This window comes from Haliotis asinina, chromosome 2 (assembly GCF_037392515.1).
Source record: "Haliotis asinina isolate JCU_RB_2024 chromosome 2, JCU_Hal_asi_v2, whole genome shotgun sequence".
NCBI classification, from domain to species: Eukaryota; Metazoa; Mollusca; class Gastropoda; order Lepetellida; family Haliotidae; genus Haliotis; species Haliotis asinina.
The window spans coordinates 73721877-73747852 of NC_090281.1; the positions used below are offsets into that span (position 1 = coordinate 73721877).

Consider the following 25976-nt stretch of genomic DNA (forward strand, 5'->3'; position numbering starts at 1 on the left):
ACAAGGAAGTGACCTTTGATTTGACCCTTTGTAATAAACATACACTCGGTTTCCATCATGTGAAGAGTGCTGACGTTACGTATGGTGTCACTCGAGTTACGCCTCTCTGTGCAGGAGAGGTAAAGCTATATGCGCTACACACACACACACTGGTGTTCCATTATGATTTATTTATATAATATGTATCAAATCCATAGCTATTCAATCTGCATCTCACTCCACCTGTCAGTGACAGACATAATTTGGCACGAAAACAACTACTTCCGAAATAAATAAGTCCTGAATACTTTTACTGAATGTCAATATGGTACATGGCAATGAATATGCTGTATCTGACAATATCTTCTGTTTCTCCCATATTTGTTATGTATACAATTTGACACCTTTAACTAAAGCGAACTGAACAGGGCCAGAGAACAAATAAGTTTAAAAATCCAGAAATCTGTAAATTTTTTATAATCAATCATCTTTCAGATATACTCTTGGGATATGAGTAAGATCTAGAGACAGCATGGATTACAAATTGCTGGGTGCTTTAGCATCAGTGTTTATGTCCATTCTGTATATGTACAACTGGCTGTCACCATTCATCTACGTTGGCATCCATGTAGCTGCCGCCACCGCCGCCTTCTACTACTCCATACAATGGCATCTTGTGCAGGGAAAGCTTTACAAGCCTGTCACAACACCCAGACAGGTCAGCCTGGCTTCCATTCTGCTACAGAAGATGATGGTAGGTGCAAGATGGTCTAGATTTTATCAATGTACAAAATTAAGTGTCAGTAACAACTGTTACTGTTTTTAGTGGACCCAGGTGTACATCATCGTCCCGATGTCTGCCAACTGCATCGGGCCAGTCAACGTTGGTCCAACGTCGACAAACTTCATTTGCCCAACATCTGAATAGATGTAACAGTTCCTTCAAAATGCCTTAAACATAAGACATGAAAACATAACTAAACTGTGGTAAATACGGTAAATGAACCAGAAGTCTATTTCATACCTTTTGATGTCGTTCGCATATGGCGCCAAAATGATCATGCGAATGCATTGTGAATGTGGAATTTACTGCTGGAGACTTTCCTATAAAACAATGTATGCATTGTTTGTGAAAACATACTTAATTCACCACGTATGCATATTTGTGATACCGATTTAGTATGAATCACAATTTATTTGGTAATTCAATTTATATCAGCATCATTATTATGTTGTATGTATCAGCATCTTTGAACAGCTCTGGCCGATATTAGCTGATGGCGTCGACCATAAGCCGATGTTGGCCCAATGGGGATGGGGAATCATTAGCATTATTTGAAACAAATTCGCCAATAGGATCTTTGCTTCTGTCTTGATGTAAATCAGACCGTAATGTGGGTAAATGCTACTGTTAGATTAATTTGTCATACTTCCTCTGCAAGTAAGTCCATCACTGGATGAAATTAATGAATGCCCATGAACTAGTTTTTAGTTATGGATCTAATTTATTTTGACCAATTGACCATTGTCAGCAGGAATACCTATTTCTGATTCAAATACCATCAGAGCCGACCTTACAGACTCAAGCATCCCCTTAGAACAAATATGTTAAATGAAAACTTTTTATTATATGTTAATGGTCAAACAGAGCTAACATATACACAGAAAATAAAGTCATTAGTGATTTTATTGTTATCTAAAAGCCAAAAACACCTTCCTTGGTTCCTTCCTTAGTCCCAGATTCGTTGAGCTGTTTCGTGTAATGTCTTAGTAGAAGGGCGTCTGCCAGTTTTTCTTGTTTTGCTGTGCATTATCAATGTGGCAATTTGGTTTCCTCATTATTGTGTGAAAAAAGGCTGTTTGAGAGTTTGACATTGATAAGGAAGAATATATTTTTTGATAAATTGTAGAGTGACAGGTAGAATTGATTGTAATTTTGTCATTTGATTTTCATTCATTTGTTGTCAGATTTGTTCACAAACCAAATGTTAATGTAAGTAACACCACTGGTCATGCCAAAAGATCTTAAAATACATGATGCTATTCTATGGGAGAAAAGCAGACTGGCAGGTGGCAGCTCAACAGCCATGTTAAACCAGCCGTCTTTGTGGGCAAACACTTTTAGTCTTGTTTAGTACGGGCTGCAGCACTGTTGCTGTAAGATTGAAATAATATTGAACATGATGGTAAACACCCTTTCAACTCCTCTAACCCTCTGTCTTTTAACAAGGAGAAGCAAGCAAAAGTGGAGGAGGCATCAAGAAAAGTGGTAATCAGCCGGAGTCTGGACAATGCCATTCAAGACATCATGGATCTCGCTATCAATGACTTCATCCTTTCCTGGTACACCAAGCTGGGACAAAACCAACAGAGATTTGTAAACTCTGTACAGTAAGTTAGACGTTTATGACATAAATCAGTTCTTTATTGAGAGGAAAAAATGAAAGGAGTGAGTGTGTAGATAGTGAGTTGAGAGGAAGTGGATGGGAGGTCGAGTGTGTGGAGGGATGAGCTGAAAGGTATATGAGTGAGTGAGAAAAGAGACTGTTCCAGACAGTCAGGCATTTGAGAACCATGTTTGTCTGATAATATCACAGCTATATAAAAGACCTGAATCGATCTGAGGCCTTTCATCAACCTAGTAAAAGAATGACAAGGTATGACAGACGGATGATACGGTAATTGAATGTTTTTATTTTAGCCTTCAGCAACAATTTAACTGATATATGCCTATGAAGCCTGGAAGTATAACGAAGACAGTGAGTTTTACGGAGTGTTATTTTGTCAGATGCGACATGTGGCTGATGGTGGAGGAGCTTGGATCTCGCCTCTCACGGGTCGACTTTGTGAAGGTCATCACACAGGAGGTCATTGACCTGCTCCACGATCACTACAGGGACATCAGATTCGCTTGCAGAAAGTAAGATCACTGTCATGGTTGTCATGTGTCTGATGTCCAGTCAAATGTTTGTGCAAAGGCTTGTTTACATTGAAGTTAATGGAAGGGGTGACTTTGATTGGAAAATTTAACTTAAATGTATCAAGCCAAGTATATCATGATTTATTAATGTATCAGTTATTTGTAAAATGAATTATAATGTTCATGTTTTGTCAACCTCCTGTTGACATGCAGTAATTGGTTTAATGCTGAGGATGGGTGAAAGGCTTGTTTACTGTGTTGTAGTTTCTTGTAGGAAACTGGAACTGCATTTCCTTTGAAACAGAATTATGATTATTGATTCAGGTAGCAAGGTGCTAGCTGATTATTGGATGGGGGCACAGAAGCCTGCAACCTTATAATCAGACTGCATTTTCTCTCAGGTGAAATTCCGTGCTATATATACACTTGGAATATTCAAAATAACTTTCAGCCAATGATACCTAGTCTCTTTGTATTTTGGCTATTCTAAATGACCAATGAACATAGCTGTAGCACACTGTGAGCCATGTGACTATGTGCGTAATCCAAAATAATTATCCAGCTTTAATGCGAGAATCAAGTTTCTTATACATCTCTGATTTAAACACATCCTGTGTTTTTCCTGATTAAAAAACATTAATAAACTGATACTCTTGAAATCAGCTTGACCCTCCAAATCATTTTTATAGGCTTTTCCTTCTTTGAGATGCTCTGAACATTGCAGGCCTGTCGTCGGTGTCACATGTACAGAACAGTTTTTTACTCTGATAGATATATATTTAAAATGGAAGTCCTGCAACATGGCAGCTTCAAGTGATAGTATACTGTGTAGATATATATCACTGTGGGTTTGAATCCTGATTTCTGCTCAATATGTTTCTGTGCAAATACTTCTTTTCATGGGTTTCTCCTAAGTTGGTCTTTGTCTAACATTCAGAAACACTCTTTGACATGACAGGGATACTTTTATAATGAAATTTCTGAAATGGTTCATGCAGTATGGCAACTCTAAGGCGTGGAATTGGTTTACTGATGCAGGGATGTTGTTGACAAGACAGAGAAACCTCCAACATTTGTACTGCACCCTTGGCTGCGAGATGAGGAGTCTGAGAGGAACTACTTACGGAAGTTGTGTGATGTGCTGCTGATTTGTCTCCTACCACCATGTTACAATCGCTGCCACAGTATCAGGCATCTACTCAGGGAGATAGTCACTGCTGCAGGTAATGTTGCCAAGATCACATCTCTATGACAGCCACAGGGCAAAGTATCACAATATATTGTGGAGTTGCTTCCGTAAGCTTGCCAGAAACTTATGAACATGAGTTCGAATTTTGTTTTGGTCTTAATATGGTGCACCATACTTCTGCTCATGGGTTTCTCAAAGTGGAAACATCAGAGGCCTGCATCACTTGACTTTTTGTTTAACATAGTGTTTTTGTTTGTCTCTTATTGAACTCTACAATCAATGATATTCCAGCTATATGGTGGAGATCTGTAAATAATTAAGTCTGGACCAGACAATCAGTGATCAACACCATCAACATCAATGTATGCAAGTGTAATATGATGACATGAGACCAAAGGCAGCCCTCAGCATTTCCCTCTTTTTTTAAATCGTAGACATTGAGCTGTACTCTGCTCAACTCAGCAATTCTCTACACTCCTTGCTCGCTCGCTCACTTTATGCCACAAGGTATAAATAGTCTGAGACAGTCACTGCCTTGAGTAATGTTTCCATGACTCTATTTGTTGCCAAGTCCTATATTTGTGTCCATTGTTGATTTCAGCGCTGAAGCCAATGGTGGACTTGATCTGTGATCCAGACTACATTAACTTGAAACTGCTGAGCTACCTGGAGTACCGAGAGAAGCTGTCCGAGGACACACGCCGCACTTACACCTATGCTGCAACATACGAGGATTTTGTGAAGAAGATAGAGATGTGTGAGGACATTGAACACCTGAAACAAATGAGGTGGGTGGAGATACTAGTGTTCAGTTAGAAGAAGAACTTTAGGTGGTAAGTATTTTAACCATTAAAATTGTCTAAACTGCTGCTAATTTCAAGATCTCTCAAATGCTTTAAAAGAATCATTTTGAGATTCTTTCAGAAACATGTTTGTTTCTGTTGCAGGTACAACATAATTTCAGAGATAATGCATGCCACCACTATCAACAACTTGAAGAAGGCACAAGGAATCAAGACAGGTGTGTTTGCTAAGTAATAACTGAAATATAATGAGACATTGATGTGTGTGAAAGAATCTGTTATGTCATTGAGATGAAAAAGATGAATTTAATTTTTCTCGTGTGTGCAATGTTTGTTTTTTTTTTCATTCAGTATTTACCAAAGACCTGTACATGTGTCTCTAATGTAGGTACATGATAACTTTGAGAAATAATCCTTTAGAAATCTTAAAGTATTCATATTCAGTATTTTCAAGTGGCAACAGCTTTAACTACTTCAGACATAAAAGTGTAATGGTGCCATGCTTTTAAACCTTGACGAAGTGATCGAGAATTTAGAAACATGGCGATGATGTTATGTATTATCAGAGTTCCAGATAATCTCAGGATTCATGTAAATACACAAACTAAACACCCATTACCAATATTGTTGATTTGCTTGTGTACAAACGTGGTGGAAAGTTTCAAGGGCTAATTTTATGACAATACTGTGGAATTACTTAATGTATCAATTCCAACTTGTGTGTAGATATTTATTTATGGATCTTTGTTCACTAGGTGAGTGCAAACCATATTTAAACATGAACATTACTTAATGTGTCAATTCCAACTTGTGTGTAGATATTTGTTTATGGATCTTTGTTTACTGGTTGAGTGCAAACCATATTTAAATATGAACACTTCTAAAGGGATTAAAACATTAAACTTGTCACTATGGCAGATACCAGACACACTGGATAAAGGGGAGTAACCGTGCATTCATACATTAAATTGCTGTGCCAGGCAATGTAACAAGAAGTACCAGTCTTTTGGTATGACCGTCCAATAGGGCTGCAACTATCAATGGATTGCAATCCAAGAGAGAGCAATTAATTGATGGTAGAAACGAAAAGCTATTGATGTATCAGTTGCATGTGTGACAGTCGATGGTTTAGTAATTGACATGTGATGATAATACAGGAAAATATGAAAATAATGGAAATACAGGAAGTACCAGATTTGTTCACATTGATTAAGAGTTGTCCGTCCCTGTGAACTCTTCTATGAAGCTGAACTGGGTAATACGTTTCTTGTTAGTTGTTAAAAGAGACTGAAACTAGTTCGGCATGTTTTTATTTCATGAAACTATACACTCATATGGAAAATGACTTCAGGGAGAGAAAATCTATGGCAATAATATTGCAATAGTTGGTCTCAACAGACTATTGCTATTGCAGTTGTATGTTGCAATAGACTATCGCTGTCACAATACTTGTTTTCCTCTCATTAGTCATCCCCACTGTTTAAGCATTGCACCACTGACCTTGTACCCATGTGTAAATGCTTTATGGACAACACCATGAAAGCAGTCTGGTTAATTTAGGTACAAGAAAGCCTTGTTCATTAAACATTGCCTAGAAACTGAGACACAATGTTCGGTTTGTACAACTCAGTGGTAAAGGGTATATATAGCATGATACTTTTGTTACTTGTTTGTGTGCTGTGATGTTACTGGAGGTTGCTGTTGTTACTGTGCATGCATTGTTACTTGTTCTAGCTGCCAAGATGCATGGTAAGTGAGGTAGAAAAGCTTGCAGAGATATCTAACATAGAGTACTATGGTGGTGTGCCTCTGTCATGTCTTTATAACCTTTTAAACAGCTCACGGTCATGTTCCACAAAGCGATGTCAGCTATGCGGTTGCGGTAGGGTAGCATAGTGGTTAAAGCATTTGCTCGTCATGCCTCAGACCTGGGTTTGATTCCCCATATGGGTACAATGTGTAAAGCCCATTTCTCGTGCCCTGTGATATTGCTGGAATATTGCTAAACGTGGTGTAAAACCTCACCGACTCACTGTGTTAAAGAATGTCAGTTATGATCACCTTAGTGCTAAGACTGTTTTATGGAACATGGCTGTCCTTGAGGAGATTATGGTTTTTGTCATGTTCCCTGTCTCAAGCTGGTGTCAGTAAAGTCAAAGAAACTGAACAAATTTTTTATTGTTGCTTTTAATATTTTGCTTTGCACAATAACCTTAGATGCATTTTAGATCTTCATGTTGTAAAGCCAAACGATGTAGTACTTGTGTCAAAAGTCCTGTTTTTATTTGATTTTGAATGTATATGTGTGTGTCATAAGATATTTCAAGTTGTGGTTGTGAGTTCTCCTAGTCAAATGATAACACCTTGAGCCAAGTATGAAAATGTAAATTCATTCACAAACTAACCTGTATGATGGACAGAGCCTCTTTTCAGAAAGCTATCGTAGCACTGTGTTATATTATAGGAAGTATGCCAGTTGTAGTCAATGGCTTTGTGAAAAAGGGCCCAGGTCAAAATTCTAGTTTCATAGAAACAGAACTTGACACCCAGTTTTATTGTATGACTGACATCAAACGGAATGTCCTACACCCATGCTGCAAATATTGTGTCTTCAGGGCAACTCATTACACGTACATTTGTGATCCGAATTCACGGTGAATGACAATGTCCTTAGGATTGTTGGAAACACCAATATTTTATTTTTAACGTCTGTTTAAATGTATAGATGGTGTCCTTCTAATTTATGAAGTAACATTATTGCAAATGGTTACCTGCTCAATGTATATTTGTTGTATATAGTCGTGGTATGGATGTTGCTAATACTGTTGTTATTTATGTGTCCTGAGTGCATGCATTATTCATGATTGTATATCTTTGTACAGCTTCCATTTACTGTGAAAAATGTTTCACAGGAAAATATTTGTTTCTCTAGCTGCAAATACTTGCAAAATAAGCAACACTTACTCATTTATTTGCTGATAAATATGAAGTAAATAAACCAAAGCGTGTTCCAAGAGTTATAACTTTGGATTTTGCAAACAGAAAATCCAAGACTTTTGTTTCATTAACAATGATACACAATGCCATTGTAACGTGTTCAGATGTATCGTATGATACATTTGTTATTATGCTTTCTCAGTTAAGTACAGATTTGTGTCAGGTTGAGTCCAATTCAGGATTGTAACCCGCACCTACAGCCAGCACACACAGTCAGTCATCTAACACACTCAGCCACTGTGACTAGGTGCCTGGCTTGTGAGAGGATGAGTTTGAATATTTGATAGAAGACTTTCATAACTACTCTCATTACTGATACTACCTCATAATCTGTATGATGAAATACATGTCCCATATGATGCATGACTGATGTCCTCATGCAGCAATTGACACTATCTCTCTGTCATCATATGCAGTTGTGTGCATGAGTGAGTGAATTCAGTTTCACACCAAGAATATGACCATCAGTCTTTAATAAGGCTAAAATATGATTTTAGTAAAGTACTGATTGTATTAATTACTGATCATTACCAGTTTTGGGTAGACTGTTCGCAATCATGAGTTGTAGTATTGTTTTGTGATCCTTATGAAGAAATGGAAGGGAAAGATTTTTGGTAAAGCTCCTTTCTGCTCTTCTACCTCACAGAGAAGGAGAGTTCCCCTAAAAGCACCACGAAAGGAGAGCTCCTGAAGGCACGGAACCTTAAGAGGTACATCAATCAGGTATGTCAGATTTGTTCAGCAAGTTAGTATGGTTTATTGCTGCTAGTTAGCAAGACAATGTGACAACAATGTGACAACTATGTGACAACAATGTGACACCAGGTGACACAAGGTGAACTTAAATATGATTCACCACTTTGTGCCCATTTTGGGAAATGGAATCGTATGCTGTTGGTCTCATGGGAGAATGCTTCAGTTGGTCAAACTATACTTTTTGTAAGACACATTTCAATGGAATGTCATGTCAGACTTTGTGACTTGGATGATTGGCTGTCATACCCTCAACATCTAGATTCTGATCTCTTATTTACAGGTTGCCATCAATTATGTTGTTGAATACCATAATGAACAAACAAGAAACTGACTGCTAACATTCTTATATGACCTTTTACTGTTTCTTTTGCCAGTACATTTATCATCATGATAAATTACAGATATTTCTGAGATTTACATGTACGAAGTGAGTTTATATATTTATGTGTACTTCAGCTGACTGTGGCCAAGTCCCGGTGTGAGAAGCGTATACAGGCTTTAGGGGGTCCTGACTACAAGTACTACAGTGGGGGAAATGGTGGAGAGAGTCTCGCTACTTCCCCCCTTCCTGGTCAGAAGGTCAGTGGTCATCTGCAGTCTTCATACTTTTTAAAAGTGATTGGTCATTATAATAATGAAATTTGATAATTTTTTCCTCATCCTGACTCATGCTTATTATACTCCTCCTTCTGTGCAAAGATAGTGGAACACTTGAAGTCCCTTGAAATTCTCTTCTAATTGAAGCGAACATACATTACACTCCTCACCCATTGGGAGCCTCCCTTTCCTGTCAATACGGTCAAATGACCCGCCATGCTTGTCACTCTCTCCTTCATCGCCTGATGTGGACGGTTGGAGACACTTTTGGTCCCGATACAGTGATATGTTTTTGCTTAAATTTTGGAACTATTATGTCGTATTTGGTTTTTGAATTGTAGTTACTATGTAATACATGTCCTGCATACAAACCTATTTGTTCTTCCACTGTTCTCTGTGAACTTTGCAAGAATTTATGTGATTGAGAATTTGCATTATATTTATATTGTGTTCAAAGGCGTGCAGAGGACAAACAACGTAGGCTCTTGTTTCTCATGTCTAAATCTGTTGATTCTGTGTCTTGTAACCGCATGTTGTTTACAGCTGACATTCATCATTTTAGTGATGTACCCAGGGGGCATGGTCGTGATACCAATGAATCTTCGTCTAGATCTCAGAAGAGAGCGTCGTCAGAATTGGGAGAAGTTGAAGTCATGAGACTGTCCCTCCTGATGAATGTCACATCTACAGTGAACCTCCACTTCTACTAAGGTTTTAGTACTTCCCGAGGTACAGATAATCAGCACACAAGATCAACGCGCAGCATCTACTAGACTACGTTGTCTACTATGCTGCATCCTTCAGAGAGTTTATTATCTATGCTGACATCTACAACGTCTACACTCAACACATCAGAAGCTTCAGCAAACCAACCGCCACTGCTTGCACCGCAGTCACTTGACACCGCAGTCACTTGACACCACAGTCACTTGACACATATCATCTCTTCTAGAGCAGGCACAGTCAAAAAATTATACCTGGATCGTTGAACACCAGGATTCTTCTCCCCAATTGTTTTGGTACCCAAGAAAAACTCCAAGGAAAAGTTTTGACTTATATATAACATGAAGGAGTTCAACGAGTATTGTCTACTGAAGCCAGAATGGTTCAGAATGATCCAACTACCACAACCGCAGGATCTCATCTGTCCAGCGGATTATGTGGCCAGCATCGATCTACAAAATGCTTACCTGCACATCCCAATATACCTGGACTCCAGGAAATATCTGCAATTCCTATTCAATGGTAAGCACTACCAATGGATGCTCCTACCGTGTGGAATATCTTCAGCACTGTGGCTATTTACTCAGGTCACCAGACCAATAGTCACCTACCTACATTCCTGGGGACTTTGTAGTGCCTTTTCCCTGGATGACAGCATTCAAGCTCATCATGAGACAAGTCAACTCAGACTTCAGTTAGACTTCACCATCAGGCTGCTAACTCAACTCGAATGGCTCAGTTACTGATTCAGCACCTTTGTTCAGATTGCTCTGCTGGACAACTTTAGACCATATCTACTATAACTGAATGTCTGCGCAAGGACCTATTTACTGGACCCGGTCTACAACAACTATCTGTATGTAGATGCATCGCTGCAAGCTTGGGGAGGCAAACAGGTGGCAGCATGAATCTGGACGAGCAACAAATGCATTCAGCATATCAACCACCTGGAGATAAAAGCTGTAATCGATGCTACAGCATTGGTCGACAGCATTGAGGTACAAACTACTGATGGTTCATACAAACAACTCCACACTAGTGTTCTACATATACAAACAAGGATCAACACAATCTCATATACTCCTACAGCTAGCCTTTCAACTCTTTGATATCGCGGTGACTTGAATCTTCACACAAAGGCTTGTCACATCTCAGAGGCATGCAACATCATGGCTGATGCGCTGTCATACCCTCTACAATCATCTCCAACGACATGGATGCTACATTGACAGGCATTTCGATTCATCAGTCAGACATTTTGATCTCCAGAATTAGACCTAAGTGCCACAAGGTTCAACAACCAGATACCAACATTTATGTCTCTAGTGCTTGATCCTTTAGCATGGGTATGGTCTCAGCATTTGTGGGAAGGGCTGAACGCTTACCGGTATGCATTCCCCCCCTCCAGTAGTACTACTGAAAATCATCAGGAAGATGAAACAGACGATGCTGATGCAAGTGATTTTGCTTGCACCTTACTGGCCAGCAAGAGATTGGTTCCCAGTACTCATCCAAGAACTAGGACAACCAACACTGCACCAACCAGAGTGGAAGTACCTTCTCGTCCATCTGCACACCAAACAAGCTCACGGCAAGCCAACGTCATTCCATCTTCATGTATTGATCATATCAAAACCTGCTTGAAACATAGAGGATATTCTACTAGAGCAGCAAAGGCAGTCACCCTAGCTCTACGTAGATAATACCTGCACATTATACGACGAACCAGTGTAATGAAGACCACACATCCTCATATAGCAAACTACTTATGTCTACGACATACCAGAGGACTCAAAGGTTCTACGCTCTCGACATACCTGGCAGCACTCGGCTCTGCTATCACCATGAAAACGGGGATCAAGCTGACTAAAGTACCTGAACTACTTACCTTACTACGCTCGTTCAAACTGGAAGATCAATAACGCAGATGTAAGGCTCCAGCTTGGGACTTGAATGTTGTATTACAACACCTCACGGGTGATATCTACACGCCACTAGACCAGACATCTCTTGAATTATTGACATGGAAAATGCTGTTTCTACTTGCCCTAGCAACAGTGTCGCAGATGTCAGAAATACATGCTCTGGACTTCCATCGCATACGATTTGATTCCAGTCATCATGAGATCATACATCTGTGACTGAGATGGGATTGTATCGCCAAAATCAACTGTCTGGACAACCGGACAGACAATTCCACATACCAGCATTATCTTCAGTCCTCGGGCTACATCATACACAAAATTTATCATTATGTTCAGGCAGAGTGTTGAAAATATATCTCCAACGTACTAAGACAAGGAGACAATGTTTCAAGCGCCTATTCATCCCAGTATCTACTGAGACACCTATGGAAGTATCCTGCAACACTATTTCATTAAGGATAAGAGCTGTTATACTGAGGACCTACAAAGCAGCAGGATTCAACCCTCAGCGAGCCTCCAATTCACACAAAGTGAGAACCTTGGCGTTAACACTTGCTCTACACGGAAACTTCTCGTTGTCAACTATAATGGAAGGCTACTTTTGGAAATTGAATACGGTGTTTGCCAATCACTACTTACAGGACATTGCCACAGAGGATGTCCCTGGCATTCACCCAATTGTGCGACTTGTTGCACACAAACTAACGGTTCCACAAAGGTACCGTGTTTAACTCACCCTTTTATCATGTGACTTGTTGAGACCAAGGTGCTGTACGGAGGATAATGGTTGAGATTCCATGTGCACATCTTGAACAGGCTATCATAAGTGATTATGACCCTGTACCCATAATGAAGATACTTGTACATGAAGAAGGGTTGCGAATGGTCTTGGCTGGAAATCTTGAGATACAGTTGCATTAGACATTATATATAGTATCATGTTCCAGTCAACGAATGCTTCACAAGAAGACAAGTTTGACTGGCTGTGATCCCTCCATCTCACAGACGAATATTGCTATAAAAATCCCGAAAGGGGGGAAGTACCTATTGCTGTATGGATGTACTTATATGGCAGTCAACATAATCCAGCATTACCATTTTCCATTGCTGAATTCTTAAAAGAGAATAAGCATGAGTATTTTATGCTTATCCTGACTCACCGCCTTCCCAACCACCCCTCTCAGGCTCACTGAATTCACTGTAATTCGTGTTGGGCTTATGAGATTCAGAAAGAGTGACAAGCATGGCAGGTCATGTGACCGAATTGGCGGGAAAGGGAGGCTCCCGATGGGTGAGTGTATTATACATTCGCTTCAATTAGAAGGGAACTTCAAGGGACTTCAAGTGTTCCAATATCTTCGAATAGAGGGAGAAGCATGATAACTGTGAGTCAGGATAAGTATAAAATATCAATTTTATTCAGAAAATCACATTTTCCTTACTGATGAGTACACGTATTTAACATTTTCTTCAAATGGAAGTGTCTGCTTTAATGTTGTAAGTTTTTATAATTTACTTTGTTTGTGTAAATATTTTGAAGAAGTAGTGGTCCCAGTACAAGAGCCATATTATTTGATGCACATGTGAAGGGCAGCAAAGTATGCATCTTGAGGTGCAGTATCCATTTAATATTTCCTTATGTTATGAAGCACAGGTGATGCAGTGTTGCAGGTCCGCTCAGATATATTGTGACCATTTAGAGCAAATGCTCTAAACTTGCTCACCCAGAGATCTCAGTATTAAATCCATTTCACCCGTTGTGTTTTTGTCTTTACTAGGTCTTGTCATTCAGCGTGATAATGGATTTGCCTCAAGCCCGGGAATACTTTATGAAGTACCTGAAGAAAGAGAGCCAGGAGTCCCTGCTGGGGTGGGTGTTTCTGGTTATATCATAGTTTCTGCATAAAATCAAGATCATCATGAAATCTTTCACCAGATCCAAAAGTCTGTTTTCAATAATTCCCTCTATGATTTAATGTTGCAGTAGTAATATTACCATTATGTTAATTGTAAAATCATATTTCAGGTTTTGGAATGCAGTAGAAAAATTGCGAGTGGCAAGTAAGGTGAGAATTATGTCCATGCATAATTATTGATCTTCACAGTAGTACATTTATAGTTTTAAGTCTAGTGACAGGAAGAATGCACTAAATCTGTTAAAGTTCCAATCCAGATTCTACATGAAACCAGTTCTAAGGGACCGTTCATAATTTTTGGCTGGGGTGGGGTGATGGTGATTTTTTGTGTAGAAACATGCATAATGGTATGATCCCCTTCTTTTTATTTTAAGTACAAATTAAATGACTCAAGACTCCACCCTCCCCTTCTCCAATCCCTCCCCATATTTTTAAGCTTGATTTTTTATAAGTATTTAAACATGCATGACTCACTCACCCACCCACAATTATGGATGGTCCCTAATTGAATGAGGTTTTTATTTGGACTCCTTTCTCATTATTTAAGCAAACTGACTGTGAAAGGTAATGAACATAATACTATCGCCCATTCCAAATGAATTGAGGACGCAGGGGTTGTAGTATTGGTAAGGTTTTTACACCCTCAGTCTCTTTGTTGGCTGCATCACACACACAAGGTGCCTCCTATATTGTATATGCATATGGAGAATGTGTTACAGGACAAGCGCCACCATGTGGCCAGTGAGATCTACCAGCAGTATGTATCCAGTAGCTCTACAGCAGTCAAACTGGACAAAGCCACCATCAAGGGCATGGAGATATTTCTGATTGGGGACAAGGTGAGGACCTCACTGTTCCTGTAGTCTGGAACTGTAAGTGCATTTAGAGTGCAGAAATACTTTTTCAGAGGAAATATAGGCTGCAGAGTGCAGCATGTAGCATAGTTTTCTCACTGACCTCAAAAAGGTGCAGAGGTGGAAAAGTGGTTCTGGAAATTCTTCATGCTGTATTGGAGCAAGTGAGTTTAGTTTTATGCCACTTTTAGCAGTATTCCAGCAATATCACATCGGAGGACATAACAAATGGGTTTCATATCTTGGAGATATAATACACTAGGTAATCAGATGTACTTTCAGATCTCTACCCTCTTTTTCTGTGATGGAAAATCTGGTATATAAGGGAGTGTACATTATTTATGCCCAGTGATGATGATTTTTAGGGAGAGTAACCCCTCTAAGTTTATGTACAAAGTAAATGATCATCCTGCATGTGATGTACAGAATCAATGACTCCTCCCCACCATGTTTAAGCATGATTTTAAAAATATTTTCAAGTACAAAATTCTGACTCCCCTACTTACCCAGGACAAAATGGGTGACCTCCTCCTTCCCCATAATCACTGTTTCCCCCAGCCATAGCTTAACAGTCCCTAATCAGAAGCTGCATGAAACCCAACTCACTCACTCACTCATTGTATGTGTCGCCACTCTACAGGGTCCGGAGTCATTCTACGAAGCGCAGAAGCAGCTGTATGGCATCATGGAGGAGAAGTACTACCCCTCCTTCATCGTCAGCGACATCTACCACCAATGCATCTCCTCTCTGGAGGAGGAGGACAACCTCGACCCACTTGCCATGTCCTCCAAAGGTGAGTCTCACGTGTATGGTTACACTGGATCATTAGGACGTTGTGATGGTGTATCTTCTCCTGGTGTAGTGTTAGATTTCCAAGTTGGCAACAACTTCAAGATCCTTTCTGGAGATGAGCTTTAAAACCTTTCAATACTCTCATTCCACTTTGCTATGTACATGCCAAAACATTTGACAGTCATACCTGCTTGACATTATCATGAAAGTGTTTTGCCATTGTGTGGGATATTGATGACTTTATCTTCTTTTTTTGTAATTGCAAAGGTTTGATCAAAGAATGTATTTGTAAACCTGACTTTCATTACTGGTTTTTGCCAGATGAGCTGTTTCTGGAGTCGAAGGATGACATCGATCCTAGTGAAAGTCCCGCCATGTTTGCTGATGAATCCTACCATGCTCAGCAGAAGATGCAGCAGCTGGATGAGAAACTAGCCAATAAAACACAGGCTCTGCAGGCAATCAAGAGTTCCCAGAAGCCTGATGAGAAAGTAAGCCTTGACCAATAAAACACAGGCTCTGCAGGTGATCAAGAGCTCCTAGAATCTTGATAAGAAAGTTAATATTGGCCAATACAACACAGGCTCTTCTTCACTGAATAACTGTCTGAACTGCCACAGTTCAGTTATGTAGCAACGACATTTGATGGTTCAAGTACTCATATAGTTCATTTATTCAGCATCTTCTCCGATGTCTTTGTGATCATGGCCTCTGTGTTCCAGACGAAGAAGGTGGAGGATGACATGGACCAGGAGATAGAGAAGATCCAGGAGGAGAAACGGAAACTGGAGGCTCACATCTCCCGCACACAGCTGTGGATCGACCACCAAGGAACCTGGATGGCACAAGTCCACAATGCGGAGGTACACCACCTTGTATTGCTTTCTGCATGTTGTTTGTAAGTGAAGTGTGTAACTTTTGTCCTAATTAGATCTTTTTACATCCCATTACAGGTTGCTTCAGAACAATATGTCATTTAGTCAGAGTATTGCTTACATAACTGGTAAAGTGACAGTCAGTTTGTGGAATGGTTACCACAGGGCATTCCTGTTTATGCTTACTTCCATGAGAAGTACTGTTACAGATTCCATCACTTTTTTTGATTCAGTCATGAGTCATGAAACTGAACTGTAAAACTCTTGAAAGCAGCTTTCTGATTGACTAGATCTAGAGTGAACTTCCTGATCATCATTTCCGGTGTCTGTCAAACTTCATGAAATGTCATTCTGATGTGATGTCAAATGGGATGTTCTCAGATAGTCATGTTGATATTATAGGAAAATGTGTGAAGAGGAGCATGGATATAGGTGAATAGATATCCTTCATAATATCACCTCTTTTCTGAAATATCAGCCATTGAGCCAAGACTGAGTTTATTTGCCTTGTGAGTTTTTAATTAAGGTTACAATTAGCTCCAAGCAACCAATGCCAAGAAGAGGTGTCCAAATGGATCTGTGACTTGGTTGATTGTGTAACATGGTACCAATGCAGTACATCAGGTTATGAAACTCCCCAAAATTTCAGCCAGACCACAGGGCTGTTAGGTGTAAAACTTGCAAGCCCTGACCAAAACCCTGACCTGCCCATAAAAGAGATACTAATTTATTTAGAATACTTAAATTTAAACTTATAAAATATTGAAAGTACTAATACTATTGCAAAAGGAGATTTAACTGTTTATTTCAGATTTGTAAGTGAATTAGTAATGATGTATTATCCTGAAGCATGATGAATATCTTCATATACGTGTCTAACTCTAACCTGACCATCAGGCTGGTGAATTTTAGAATCTGGCAGTCAGTGTTAAACATCTCTCGTCCCAGGCAGTCGGGCATACAGGTATTTCAAATGCCATACCTGTTTTTGTTCTGTACCTGATGCAAATGTTTACAAAACACTATCTACAAGCTAGAATATTGCTACATGTGGCACTCAACTAATGTACAGTCTAGCTGTGATATTGCTGAATGCATTGTGAAGCTACATCCACTCTCACTCTTTATCAGGTATCTCAGTCAGGTACAGATCGACTGGCTCCATCATTCATCCTGGTCATTTACCTACGGGGGTCACAGCCTGGGGCCCAGGAGCTGCAGAATAGCTCACAAGGCTGGGTGGTGTCTCGGAGTCTGGATGACTTCTACGCCTTGCATGAGAAGCTGGTTCAGGTAGCTAGACTTCACCTAAGTACAAATGATGAACTGGGGTCTACACCTCCATGAGGGGTGGTGGTAGGATAGGCTAGTAGTTAAAGCATTCGCTCATCATGTTGAAGGCCCGAGTTCTATTCCCCACATGAGCACAATGTGTGAAGCACATTTCTGGTGTCCACAGTAATATTGCTGGAATAGTGTTAAAAGCAGTGTAAAACCCAACTCACTCACTCGCTATGCTTGTATGAAAAACTGGTTCAGGTAGGGGTGATTCACCCTACAGAAATATGTAGGATGTCCTGAGGTCTTTTCCCTGCATGAGAAACTGGTTCATGTAGGATAGCTTAAACTTACACAAGTGTGTATTCCATGAAAGACAGGCAGGCTGTGCGTAAGGGTTTATTTGTGAACAGTGCTCAGTGGAATTTCAAAATTAGTGTGGGTATTATGTTATTCATGGCTGGTTCAAAATTCATTTATAAAACATTCAATTGTACATGTGTTTAAGAGTACTTTGATTATAACTTTGATCATTTGATCAAGTACTGTAGTTTATAAGATATTAGTTTAACATGGAGAAATATCTATGTGCATCAGACAATGACAAAGAAAGTTTTAACTCTCAGTGGAGTAGATACTCCTCTAGCCTCCTTTATTTTACCTCAATCATCCTCAGTGTCCACCTGTTGTTAATCTCTACCACAATCCTAAGCCTTATGGTATTGCCTCGAACACCTGTCCAATTAGGGTTGTAACGTATAATTTGAGACAGTGGTTATTACAGTGAAAACTATTATCCATAGATATGACCTAAAATAAGAAAACTCAAATGAGTTACCATCCCCAGATTGGACCATGGTTAAAGAAGAAGGAGCTGCCCAGCGTAGGGATGACCTTCTTCAAATCCATTGATGCAGCATTCCTGGAGAAGGCCAAGAAAAGTCTTAATGAGTACCTCATTGTGAGTACAATTAACTGTTGTGATCAATCCTGCTCATGTCAAAATATGGCGGACAAGGAGGAAAGCTGTCTCTTGTGTATGAAACAAGAGGTGATGTGAGTGCTTATTTCTTTTAAATCCTGTTCATTCTAAGTTACATTCCCCCTTCCCCTCCCCCTATGAAAATGAAAAAAGTGAAAAAATATGAACATCACTATGTCTCATCTCTGGCTGGAAATATGCATTTGATTACCAACCAATTATCACATCAGCTTGACTGTTTGTTGTAGAACAATCCAACTATCGTAGGATGAACTTCAGCTGATGGCTTTTGAATGGTGAACTTTAACTGAAAACTGTTGGAGGGATTCATCTGATACTTCTGAATTTAACGACTGTTTCTACTTAAACAATGTTGAAATGTTAAACTCTAATGTGTGCAACAGTTATCTCCCCTGCTTACAGGAAGTGATGAAGGATGAGCGTATGACCCAGAGCGAGGCTCTGTACGCCTTCCTCACTCCTTCACCTGAGTGTCTGCTTATACCCTCCACACAGAAGAAGAGCAAGTTCAAGTTGGCCAATCTTATTAAAAGGTCTTACATTTATTATTTTGAAGCACAGGTCATTTTGGTTGCTTGAGACATGTGACTTTAAGTCCTTGTATTGAAAGTGATCCAGCTAAAACTGTCATATGTCCTACACCCAAAACCAGTTCCTGAAAACGACCTGTGAATATCGGGGTTAGAATTGGTGTTCAGCAACCCATGCTTGTGGTAAGAGGCAACTAACGGGATTGGGTGGTCAGGTCTGCTGACTCGGTTGACATATGTCATTGTATCCCATTTCGGTAGATCAATGCTCATGCTGTTGATCACTGGATTGTCTGGTATAGATTGTTTTCATGCCACCACCATATAGCTGGAATATTGCTAAGCCGGTGTAAAACAGCAACAACTACAAAGACTACAAGCCCTAAACTGTTTTGAATATTTATAGTTTGTCAACAATTGTTTGAAGACATAGATCTGAAGGTGTTCATTTTTCTATAATGACACTAGTTTTTCTGACATTGATATGTATATGTGTGTGTTTATACATGATACTTTCTTTGATTTCACTGACACAATCATTCCACTTCCAGCCTGCCAAACATCCGATCATCAGATGCCCACAGTAGTGATGATGAGTTTCTGTTTCTAGGGGATGAAAGGTATCTATTCCACGATCACACAGTAATTTGAATCTGCTTAGAGGCAGATGAAATTCTGAACATCCTGAAATAAATAATCTTTTCCAGCAGTGTCACTGTCAATTTTTCTGTCTGTAGTTTTTGCCACTACTCTCAAACTGAAGTCTGTGAAAATTCTGTTCAGTCTAGTAATCTCAGCAAAGTATGCTTTCATCAAAAACTCTAAATTCTACTGAAAATTATGCCATGATCCAAGAGTGAGCTAGGTGTCTGAAGCATTTTTTACTCTGACTAGTCCTAGTTTGACAGATATTTGTGTGGGTTTAACTATCCTTTCCCTCAAATGTGCAGAGTTGTGCCCCTTGTCTATTCTCAGATCTTCTATTCATAGATGTGAAACACAGACTTATCCTGATAACTTCCTTTGTCTGCACTTTACCCTTACTTTTTCAGTTTCATCACACTGGTAAATATCTCATCTGTATAATACTTACCACTTCACCACCCATAAAATAAAATATATGTGATGTAAATAATCAACCATTCCAAGTTGTTGATTCAAAGGGTTTCTGTCTTGCAGCACCAAAGAGGATCATGGTCGTGACTCCATCGCCAAGCCCATCTACCGCCTCATGAACGAGGTGTTTGAACTGAGAGGGATGTTCAAATGGCTGAGGAAGTCTTTCATTTCATTTGTTGAAATATCCTTTGGTAGATCCATTAACAGGTAATGTTTTTGAACTTATTCTGCCATCTCAAACTGATACTGTCTTGGTTCATGGGGTACTCTTTTATTAACGTAGGAGGTAGGTGGGGTAGCCAAGTGGTTAATGTTTTCGCACATCATGCCGATGACGTGGGTTTTACTCCCCACATGGGTACAGTGTGTGAAGCCCATTTTAGGTATCTCTTGCTGTGATATTGCTTGAATATTGCTACAGTGGGTAATATTTTACCCACTTGCCTTGAAAGCTAATATGTCAACGAATGGGGTTTTTTGCATTTCTATCATTATTTCTGTAATACGATAGAGAGGGTTATTCACTCCACACAGTGAAACCATTTTAGGAATCAAACCCAGGACTTTGGAGTGATGAGCAAACACTGTGCTTCTCCACCATCTTTAGTAAGGATATGAGTCAAAGCTGGGAGCAGAAACTAACATGTTCACCTAACGTTAAGTTAAATATGTGAAGGGACATGAGGAGCTTAGTGGTTAGTGCATGTGATCATAATGAATTTGCTTACTTAATCATATATTAGTTTCAACTTTGAAGTTATAGATCACAAAACTTTATGGAGTGATGTATCAGTATAAAATATTACACCATTTTCAAGCTAAGTGTAAGAGTGAAATGTCATCACTCTGTGTAATAAACAAGAAGTTGTTGTCCATGAAGATGGATACATTATTTTGATGGATAACTTCCACAGTGCTGATAACACAATTAACTATGGGGCTGTTCATAATTTATCGCTAGAGGGGTGTTGATAGTTTTTATGGGGAAGCATGTACAATGTGATTCCCCACTGATATTTATGTACAAAATATGTGGCCCCATTTGCAAAATCAATGACCCCCTCCACCTTCCCAAATCCTGAGAATGTTCATGAAAGAAGCTGTATATCCTGACAAGGGTCTGTGTGTTGCAGGCAGTTACGAGAGACTGTTGACTGGGTATTCTCTGAGTCCATGGTGATCTACTATTTGAACACGTTCAAGGATTCCATGTGGCCAGAAGGAGAACTTGCTGAAGCATCTGCACCACGTACTGATGATGAGAAACTCACCACACGGGTAGAGGCCAAACAGAAGATATTGGAGAACATCCCAGGTGAGGAAGGATGCAGAAATCTATGGATGCCCAGCAACACTAATGGCCCAAGCATGATATACTGGTTGTCAGATGACTTGATCTCAACGTCATTCCAGTTGGCTAGATTGGTACTCATGTCACTGGTCAAGACTCGGTTTCTATGTGATATATACCGTTAATAAAAAGTTAAGTGACACCCAGTATATTTTGCAAAAATATAGGTTGGCACGTAGGAAATCTTTCAGAAAAAAACGAGCTCTCATAATTTGGTTTTGTACTTTTAGTTTTAAAACAAAACCATAATGGAAATTATCTTTTACTTTCAACAGGATGCATGCTCTTTTCGTAAACATATATTTTGTTTTCCTCAAAAAGGTTACCTTCTTTTGAAAACTGAAATGAGAAATGACTTTTATATGGTCACATGACTGTCACTTTTAACTAGTGAAACCTAAATTTGATAGTCTTGTTTAAGCACAACAGAAATAATTATTTTGATTTCAAAAGCAGTGTCATCCTATCTGTAACAATATTTCCTTTAATTGTAAATGCAGAAGATTATGACATCCCTAAACAGTTACCAGATGAACCTTCTCTAAATATGGATTGGCCTTCACTATTAGTTTAGCCTAACATTTCCACAGCTTCACATCTTAGTTTTGAAATAGGCTGGCACATAACTTGTTTATTCTCGGTATAGTTTGGATTGTTGCTTGCTAAATACAAGGATTATTCCTAATATGGGATATGTTCCATACACAAACACCCACATGATAACCTCTGTTTGAATCTTGATGTCATATTGATGATTCACCGCAACCGAAATGTTTAGAGATGTTTAGATCATGGTGGTTAAGATGAACTATTGTGGAGGCTGAAAAGTCACTTAATATATCTGCCAGTTATTAGTCAGCTATGTATTAGTACCCAGTTGATGGAAGTATTTAACACTGCACTCAGCAGTATTCCAGTCATATGGTGTATCCGGCTGATAAAGGATAGATCATGATACATTTGAGAATATAATTCCAGTCTGATATATGTAGGTATAAGAATTATCCTCGGATCCACTCCACTAAATGGATTTGATCGTGCAGAGGTAATTGGATCTGACATGAGGACCTATGTCTCCCAAGATCCCTGGTTCATTTTCCTCTTTTTGCTCTGATACCCACTCTCATCCCTGTGTATCCAATCAATGTATGTATCTGTTTGTGTCAGCTAAGTTTTCCAAACAAATTGTTGTCAGATGCCCTGAAGAACCTAGTGGGAGAAGACAATGCAAGACGTGGCACCATCAAGATGTTTGAAGCTCTGCAGGATGTTCGCCTCAACAAGCAGCTCTTCTATGTAAGTGATCAGGTCTTCTAATGACGTAACTTGTAATACAGGACAAGAATTCCATCCCATCATTCTCAAGAGTTGTGGTGTTTATGTGTGTTCTATTTGTAGAATACTGTCAGTGGATGAGGTGTGGCATTAATGCACTTGTTTTTTTGGCAGAAAATGGTGTTAATGTGTATGTTATGTCTGCAGAACACCATCAATGATTGAGGTGTGATGTTAATATGTACGTTCTGTTTACAGAACATTGTTGAAGTGTTTATGATGGAACTTTGCCCAGAGGTTGAGAAGATCCGATCTCGTGTAGACTCCCAGACGTCCCCAACAGTCAGCACAACCAGTACAGCGGTGCAGACATGAAGCTGTCAGTACACTGCTGTCCAGACACTTCCACCTAGCAGGCGTGTCAGTCAACCAAATGGGCATTATTCATGATTGTTTTATTTGACCCTCGTTTGAAGAGGGGCTTGTCTCCATCTAAATGCCAGTGACTTTCAAAGCAGCTCTGTGCCAATACAACTTGTTTCATTATTCTTTCTGGCTCAAAATGAGTGACGCTAGTTAAAACAGAACCAATAACTCAATGTAACATTGGCTATTTATTGGAATATTCATGCATTTATTAACAGAAAAAAGAAAGTGATTTTTAACCCTACTGGCATCATTTGAAAAAACAAGTAGATTTTCATTAGCCTTGACCCAGTTTCATCATCTCTATTATGGAATATTCAGTAATTTGTCACAGATTCACTGTAAACTTGAAGAACAGAAATGATAATGAAACATCTGGGACCTGTTTTATCAACAGACGTGGATGGAATTCTACTGATGAATTCAATATGGTATTGCGAAATTCTGGAGTCAAACTTGACAAGGATACTTTCCTGTGTGGTTACTGTGTACTGAGGAACAGCTGCAGATTATCGTAAACATTGTCCAGGTTTGGATACGAGGGGCCCTTGTGCCATGCATATATATGACTGGAATGTTGGTAGTAGTGACACGTGTATGTTGTCAGTCAGATATTGAAATGAGGCAGTATGTATATAAGTAAGCCTTACTGGAATTCTGTGTGAATCATTCAGATGATGTAGATGAGTAAGTCATGTTGCATGGCAAATGTTGTTTACCGACATATTCTTAGTGCTAAAACATGTGACTTGTTAGAACCATCCCAGAGAGCATTCAGACGTTGGCCCAAGGTTTAACAACATTGGGCCAATATCTGCCGATGTTGGCCCAACTCTGAATGCTATCTGGGATGCTGCTGGATTTGTAGGTTAAAAATGATGACAATGCTGATTTGTGTGTATGTAGCTCTTGAAGGGTGTTTAGAGGCTGGGTGAACTTCTAATAAGTTGAACTATGTCTGGTGAACACATCTGATGAATATTTTGTATATAATTGGGGTGTTTTGACGATGACACTAGCCACACTATGGAGACAAGCCCATCTTGATACTGCATGATATGGAGCTGTGTTCAGCTTGATATGGCATTACTGAAACATTCCTGATGTCGCTGAGTGTTGTGAATTTAATGTTTTCTGCAACACAGGATCATATGTTAGTTTAAAATATGAATCAGTGATATTTAACATTTTCCTGTGATATGTAGTACTTTGTCCATTCGGAGGACATAACCACTTCATGAATTTGTGTAAGTCTGCTTTTGTTGCCATTGCAAATTACATTGGGATTTAGTTGGTGTTCACATGTACCAGTGTCTCTCACACATACAGTGATGTGTCGGGGTGAGAGACAACTGGAGGGCATATGGATATGAAGGATGGAAGGGAAAGCAAGGATGGGTGGGGCAGGAAAGAGAGGACGGATGGGAAAGGTAGGGATAGATAGAGATAGAACCAGAATGACTGAAAGATGGCTTTCATTTATTTGGATTGCCATATTACCTGAGACTGAAATCTACTATATGAAGGTAAAACTATAATGCATGCTCCTTTGGTGATACTTTCAGTTGATTCTTTGTGGCTCATTGTTGTAATAATTTGTAAAACCAAAACTGAATTCTGAAGAAGCAATTTCTCTGACTATAATGAGTGTAAAAGTATGGTGTATGCCACTTTTAGCAACATTACTCCAGCAATATCACAGCAGAGGACACCAGAAATGGGATTCACATATTGTACCCATTTCGGGAATTGAACCTTGACTTTGGTGTGACAAGCGAACACTTTAATCTCCAAGGTAGACTCCACCACCCTGTTAGTAGTCAGGACATCTACCATGAAACATGACTAAACATATTAGCACATATGACATACCTTGAAAATGCTGAAAATGAAACCTTTAAATAATTCTATGTTCATGAATATGATGAAGACATTTTGAATTTGTGGTTTTAGCTCTGACAAGTACATTCTTTAACCACAATCCTAGCTCAGCATCTTCCTGTGAACCTGATAATGTGACAAGTGATGATGGCAGAAAACAGATGGGAAAACAATGTAGTTATATGTACAAGTGGTCCAAGTGTTTAAAGTAGTGATTTGAGAGAAAGAGACAAGAATTATTTTCGAAGGACTTGTCATGATTTTTGCTCTCTCTCTCTTAAGTAGTGTTCAGTGAAGATTTGTGATGACAAGGTTGCACCCACTGAGATTTACCTCAACTTGTGTGACTGTGCAATATTAACTAAGCCTTGTTGCTTGTCAGTTTCATCTGTGCAATAAAGTTGTTCCATAGAAACATTTCAGTTTTCCTCATTACCATACTGCTTTGAAGGAAATCGAAGACCAAATATATGAGTGGATTAATTAATGACAAAGTGTTAGTATTTCTAAATTGATCCATTAAATGGTTTGTTTGTTGTTTAACACAGCCATCAGCAGTATTGCTGCTATGTAATGGCAGTTTGTAATTGATCGAATCTGAACCAGACAATCCAGTGATTGACAGCATGAGTATTGATCTATGCAATTGGGATACCATGACATGCGTTAATCATGTCAGCAAGCCTGACCACCCCTATTTGGCAGTGCACACTGAGAGTGAAAGAGATTTTCCCCTCTTCCTGGTATTGGCATGTTACAGTATAAACAACTGCACTACTATGAGTA

General features: G+C 39.3%; 1 protein-coding gene across 2 annotated transcripts; it reads left to right on the forward strand.

Annotated features, from left to right (window-relative positions):
• Positions 1–17: 17 nt before the first annotated feature.
• On the forward strand, positions 18–25605 carry LOC137274289 (sorting nexin-25-like). 2 transcript variants are annotated; one of them, XM_067807421.1, is made up of 24 exons: positions 18–119; positions 475–733; positions 2210–2370; positions 2768–2899; positions 3938–4122; positions 4690–4876; positions 5036–5109; positions 6626–6640; positions 8535–8611; positions 9101–9223; positions 13668–13759; positions 13916–13955; positions 14525–14644; positions 15300–15453; positions 15774–15943; positions 16175–16315; positions 17459–17620; positions 18453–18566; positions 19011–19141; positions 19690–19758; positions 20318–20464; positions 21391–21572; positions 22804–22904; positions 23142–25605. In XM_067807421.1, exons 2-24 carry the CDS (start codon positions 512–514, stop codon positions 23256–23258), a joined length of 2916 nt encoding a protein of 971 aa, XP_067663522.1. In that variant the 5' UTR covers positions 18–119; positions 475–511; the 3' UTR covers positions 23259–25605. The 2 variants fall into 2 exon arrangements, with proteins under 2 accessions (XP_067663522.1, XP_067663523.1); XM_067807422.1 differs by lacking the exon at positions 6626–6640.
• Positions 25606–25976: the final 371 nt, after the last annotated feature.